This window comes from Olea europaea, unplaced genomic scaffold (assembly GCF_002742605.1).
Source record: "Olea europaea var. sylvestris unplaced genomic scaffold, O_europaea_v1 scaffold939, whole genome shotgun sequence".
In the NCBI taxonomy this organism is placed as follows: Eukaryota; Viridiplantae; Streptophyta; class Magnoliopsida; order Lamiales; family Oleaceae; genus Olea; species Olea europaea.
Window position 1 is genome coordinate 404153 of NW_019267882.1, and position 6697 is coordinate 410849.

The following is a 6697-nucleotide window of genomic DNA, read 5'->3' on the forward strand; positions in this document are numbered from 1 at the left end:
AATGAACCCTCCGGAAAACCAAAAATAACACAATATAGAACCAAATTTTGAAAATGCTTAAAATTAAGCCCCCATTTGTTTCTTATTTTTGGAAGAATGAAAATAAAAAATATAATTATTACCGACCCCATATAAGAAATAAAAATTCAAATTTGGTGGTTTGATGTGATGAATAACGATTATATTTTTCATTTTAATGAGAAAAGAATAGGAATCAAATTGGGGCTAAATAAATAGATAGTTCTAGAAACTAAGAAACCGTTCATCGACATACTAGCTACGGTGTAAGATGTATATATGTTCTTAAAATTTGCTGGGCAGTAAAAGAACTAACAAACAAGCCCACACGGAGTTTTGAGTTGTTCTGGCATGAGAATTACGTAATACATATTACAAAAGATACGGGCAATCCATTAAGATTCCAAACTTAAGCTAAAAGTATAAGCATACATATCCAGCATCAGTGCCATCGATCAGGCACACAAAAAAAGCCCAAGTTCGACTCCAACCTCAATCATCATCATCATCGTCTTCTTCCTCGTCCTCATCTCCCTCATCTTCCTCTTCCTGCACAAACCACAATCATGCAGATTAGTTAACTGACTGCAGGAATTTCGACAAACTTGATGAAATGTAATTATACATGTACGTCCCGAAAAAAAAAGAATCATTTCCCCACATCAAGTCCCTAACATAGTTAGATAAAAAGCCTACAGTTGGGGAAACTAAGCTACTTCCTATTGGAGAACACTAAATTAAGATTTCTGTTTGATGAAAATATTTAAAGGTTAAAGTTGTCTTATCCGACATTATTTTTTTAAAGTTAATAAAAGCATTTACGTAAAAAAAACTAATGCTTCTGCTGGCTTTGAGCCTGTTCAAATGCAATCTTGCTACTATCTAAGCCATTTCAACATCGTATGTCGTCAGATTCCAATTATATTTTCTTGTCCTTTGCCTACTACCCACCCTCTTCAAGATCATCACATCGTATAGACGTTGTACAATATACCTGCCCACTCTCATCATCGTCATCATGAACTTCAGATTTTGATCTCTCAGATTCTTCGCCACCTTCATCAGCAGAGCTTTCCTGCCAATTAAATCCAAGATAATAAGGGATACCATCAATAAGAAGTTCAAAAAGTAGTGATTAACTGAAGCCCGTTTGACATGGCTTTTGTTTTTTTATTCAGTTTCTTGTAGAAGAGCTTCCAGAGGAAGTTACCTATATTTTTGTTTAAAAATTAATTTCTAAAAGTTCTTCCTATTTCGAAAGTGCTTTGAGAGGAAGCCGCATTAGACCCTTCCTCTACATGCTCTTCAACTAGAGGAAACGCTTTTGTAAAATTAACCAAATATGTCCAAAAGTAGCTTTTTAACGTTCCTATCGACTTTTCAAAAACTATGCCAAACGGAACTGAGAGCAATGGTAGTAGATAGATAGTGCATTTAGAGTATCTCCAATGCTAATTTGCATTGCATAATATAAAATGTCACAAAAGTAAAGATAGACAATGCCTTTCTGTCAAGGTCCGTGTAGATATAGAGGCTCAGTTAGATGGGGTGAGGGAGCAAATTTAAACTCTCTCTCTCTCTCTTGTTTATTATTTTCCCTCTCATGTTTGTTATTCTCTCCCCTATTAAATAAATTTCACTTATAGAAAGGAAACATTAGAGATGAAATTTGAACTTCATGTCTATTCTTTAGACATCAATGCCACGAGGGCAGGAAATCTTCGTAGGCTTAAATTCATAGAATGCATTGTAGATGTTCTTACCTGCTTCTTGTTGTAGGTGTCCATAAGACTTCCATACTCGGCCTTCTTTTTAGCAGCTTTAGCTTCATATGGAGCTTTTTCCTGCCCAGAGGTGAGAATATGGGATATAAATCATAACGTAGTAATGTACAAACATACATTTAATCATAAAATTTGAAATAGAAGGGCTTCAAGAACTTACAGCTGCACTCATGGATTTCCACTTCTCTCCACCAGCTTTCCCAACCTTCCGGATGCACATACAAAGACCAAGCAATTTTTATTTCCAAAACATATTCATAAATAAGGCATATAAAAATGTTACAGAGAACATACGGCTGAGACGCCCTTGACATCAGGATTTTCCTTCTTAAAAGTCTTCCTAAACTCCTCGCTACAATAAAAGCATGACATAACTCAGAACAAGCTACAAATTATATAAGTATAGCTAAACTGTTAACTCCCAAGACCAGAAACCAGAGAATAGCATTTAGTACAGGAACACAAAGAAGGCACTCGGAGGCCTCTTGGGCTTGTTTGGGTCTTTCTTAGCTGCCTTCCCCTTCTTAGCTGGCTTTTTATCTGCCTTGACCGCCGCCTTTCTCTTCCCCAACTTCCTAAAAACAAAAAGATACACACAATCCATCACTGTAAATTTATTGCAACTGCAATATCCAGCAATATTATAATTAACCATAATCAATACTTGCTCAATCAGCATCTAATCTTGACAACATAATGTAAAACATAAAATTCTGGATAATATAGCTGATACATTGGTAAAAAGTGTTCAACAACAAAAAATTCCAACCTATCATCTACAGGCTTCAATGCTTCTTTTGTTTCCTTTCTCACAGTCCCTTTACTCCTGCTGCTGGTCTTCATTGATTCCAGCACCTAGACAATGGTAGATCCTTGCATTAGAATAGCCATTGCACTACAGATTGATGAGGCAATTACAAATTTAAATATGTGCATAACATACAACTGATTTAACAAAAATAAATAAATTTCATATGCGTGGAATTTCATTGTTGTATAGAAGTTGCGATTATATTATGAAATCTTGGAATGATTTTTCAGTTGCCGCTTAATGAGTAAAAAACTAAAAAAATAAAATAAAATGACAGACAATAAAAAATTGTTGAGTTAATAACTAGAAGCATAACAAGGCTACAAATAAAGTCAATGGTGAATATAAATTACGAAAACTAAAATAAAATGACAGACAATAAAAAATTGTTGAGTTAATAACTAGAAGCATAACAAGGCTACAAATAAAGTCAATAGTGAATATAAATTAGGAAAACGTGTTCATCAATTAACTGTTATTATCTTCAATCTCCAATTTTTATTATATAGAAACAATTCAACGTAAAAATAATAACCATAGATGCGACGTAAATTCCTAAATTAAAAAAGGAGCTACTGTTCAAATATGAATTAAATAATATCCAGAAAACAGCTAATACAAACAAAATTATAACCTAATTAGAGCACGGATTAAACATTTTCTAACAATATACTAAGAAATTACGTTCGACGAGAAAATAACGATATCAGTATATCAATATTCTGCAAAATTAAGCACGCGCTACAAATATTAAGCTAAGAATTTAGAAAACAAAATTTCAATTAGAGGTTTTTCTATATAAAAACTTATTTTGATAAAAATAAGTTTTTATCAAAAAATCGTACCTTGACGATAACGAGTGATCGGTGATCGAGGAGTCGAGAGAAGAAGAATTTAAAGCAACTTCAAGAGTATTTACGACCGAGGTAAAGAGAGAAAATGTGTACTTTGGTTTCAGTCACCGGACGAGCCGGTCAGGGTCCGTTTGGTGAGAGGTAAATTCGGTGGAAAAGAAAATAAATACCATGGCATGGTTGCGAGTTTTTCACCGATTTTGATTGTATTAATTAGATTTGAACGTGCGTTACACATTATTCTAAAATAATTTATAAGTAAAATAAAAAATAAAAGTAAGGTAATTAGCACAAAATGAACTTATCTTTTAATGTTAATGTGTAAAACGTTTATATATTTCCTTTTTTGACATTTTCATTCCCGTTTAACATTTCATTGCGGAAAAATATCATTTTCATCTAGTTTATCAATAAAAAAAATGTAAAATGACAAATCTGCCATCCTGTTTAAATAAAATAAAAAAAGAAAATGAAAATTAAAGAACAAATTGAAATTATACTCCCAAACTTTTTAAAAACTGCAAATGAGTCCAACCAAATTTTTAAGGGTAATTAACACAAATAATCCATACCTTTCAATATTATTATGCAAGATGTCCATACCTTTATTTTTGATATTTTCACCCTTATTTTCACATTTTATTGTGAAAATCTTCATTTTTATCTATTTTTTCAATTAAAAGTTGTAAAATAACGAATATCCCCTTTATTTAAATAAAACAAAAATAGAGAAAAAAAAAATAAAGAACAAATTGCAAGTATACTTTCAATTTTTTCAAAAAACTACAAATAAATTTTAAATAAATAATTAAAAACAAATAAATTAAAAAAAATTACTTATTTGGAATTTATTTGATTTTTTTTTTAATTTTGGGGGGGGGGGGGGTATAGTGGCAATTTATTATTTATTTTTCTTTCCTTTATTTTTGTTTTATTTAAATAGGAGGATATATTCACCATTTTACAGCTTTTAAGTAAGAAAATAAATGAAATGATGATTTTGGCAGTGGAATGTGAAAATATTGATGAAAATGCCAAAAAATAAAGGTATAAGCTTTTTGCACTATAAAATCGAACAGTAGAGACGTTTTGTGTTAATTACCATTTAGTAATTTATTTGGATTCGTTTGCAATTTTTTAAAAATTTTGTGAGTACAATTACAATTTGTTCTTTAATTTTTGTTTTTTTAATTTAAAATAGGATGGTATATTTGTCATTTAAATTTTTTATTAAGAAATTAGATAAAAATGACATTTTTCTGCAATGAAATGTGAAAAATAGAAGTGAAAGTACCAAAAAATGAAAGATACGAACGTTTTGTGTTAATTATCCATAAAAGTAATGCTTGATACCTATTTGTTTTGAGGTGTTGAGTTTCAAATGAATTAAAAAAAAATATGATGGAAATTAAGGTAAAAAAATTTGTACACTCAAAAATCAATTTTGATTATTCAATTTTTTCACAATGATGAAATACTATATATAAGCAACTTTTTTATGCTACATTTGGTACATAAGTATTAAATATTGCTAATACACGAATTTAGACACTCACTAAAATTTATATATACGTGAATAGAAATAAATTCATCTATAATAACTTTAGATTCATCAAGTCAAGATATATTGAGTTTAGATTAATATGAATGTTAATTAAATGAGAATTAATAACACGAAATTCATACATGACAAGGATTTTGTAGTATTTATTACATATTGAAAAACAAAAAGTAATGTATTATTGAAATAATTGAATTGTAGTAGGGTTAAAATCATTTAAAAAAGATTGTTCATTTGATGTGATATTTAATAGATTATAGATATAGAGCTTGTTTGGTTCTGATTTTGAAAATCAATTTTTTAATTTTTAGCTTGAAAGGCAGGTCTCACGTGTGAGTGAATAGTCAAAAATGACGACTGACTATATTAAGTAATGTTAAAAAAAAATTAATTTTTTGGTTTGAAAAATCAGCACCAAACAGGGGCATAGATATAGATTATAATTTTTGAATGATGTTGTTTATGATATGTTCTTAAAATCAGTGCTTGTCAATTTTTGAATAGCAGGTTATGGGAGATTTAAGAGTTTATTTGATTGGCTTTATTTTTCATGAAAAATGTCATATTTTCACCAAAATTCTTATTTTTGGGGTGTTTCATTAAAATTTTTCCATGAAAAATATTTTTCAACTTGTGGTTGTATGACCATATTTTCCTAAAAAGCGAGGAAAACATTTTCTTGGTGATTTTATATTCCAAGTAATTCACTATCTTTTTTCTCTTTCTTATTTATCATTTCTCTTTCGTCTATTCACCAATAAAAATGAATAAGTATGATATTCATAGGTTGAAAACTAAATCAATAAAATATATTTATTCCGTACAAATAAATTCTACGTAATTCAATAGCTTAAAATTTATTTTCTTTTCAAGCAATTTCGATGCTTGCAATTAAACACATCTTAAGTGTAGTTTAATTTGTATTGTAATTTTCAACTGACCAAATTCGTTGTTCTTTTGCTATTTTTTCAAAATTTCTTACAACTTTCACTCTTTAAAACTATGAGGGTTTGTTTGATTGCAAAGGTAAAATTTGGGTGGAAAGAAAATAAATTTCAGGGAATTAAATTGATGGGAAATTGTTTGCCGGAGAATTGTAAATTATTGTGTTTGATTGGTATAATTTTTCACGTGAAAAATGTTTAAATTAAAGTGCTTTTGTATTTGTTTGACTTTGTTTTATATGAAAATTGTCAATTAAAGGGATATAAATTATTGGTATTGGGAATAAAATTTGTTTTCATTGCCAAAATAAAAAAAAAGAAAATCATCTATCTTTGGGTATTCGTTTGACCTTGTTTTACATGAAAATTGTCAATTAAAGAAATATTTTTTTATAATAAATCTTAAATTTTGTTTCCACTGCAAACAAAAAAAAAAGTGTTACAGTAAACTGGGAAAACCAATTTCCTTTTTTCCTTCAAAACAAAGAAAACTTCAATTCCCAAAAAAAGTTAGAAAATGTAATTCTATGGGAAAAAAAATGGTATCAAACACCCTTAAAATTCAAAGTTGGAATTGATTTTCCACTTTCCCTAAAAAATTTTGGCATATCAAACGGTGCCTTATTTCGAATTCTACCGGATAAAGGAATGAAGATTGGGCAAAAAAATAAAAAATTCCTCTTCTAATAAACATTTCTCTCCGAATGTTTCAGAAGTCTCTTTTT

At 29.4% G+C, this 6697-nt stretch overlaps 1 protein-coding gene across 1 annotated transcript; it reads right to left on the reverse strand.

Annotated features, from left to right (window-relative positions):
* Positions 1–226: 226 nt before the first annotated feature.
* On the reverse strand, positions 227–3604 carry LOC111392541 (high mobility group B protein 1-like). The gene is made up of 8 exons (XM_023017906.1): positions 3459–3604; positions 2572–2657; positions 2258–2377; positions 2097–2154; positions 1963–2007; positions 1782–1862; positions 1013–1093; positions 227–567 (listed from the first exon to the last, which is right to left on the reverse strand). The coding sequence occupies exons 2-8, from the start codon at positions 2643–2645 to the stop codon at positions 511–513; spliced, it is 516 nt and encodes a 171-aa protein (XP_022873674.1). The 5' UTR covers positions 2646–2657; positions 3459–3604; the 3' UTR covers positions 227–510.
* Positions 3605–6697: the final 3093 nt, after the last annotated feature.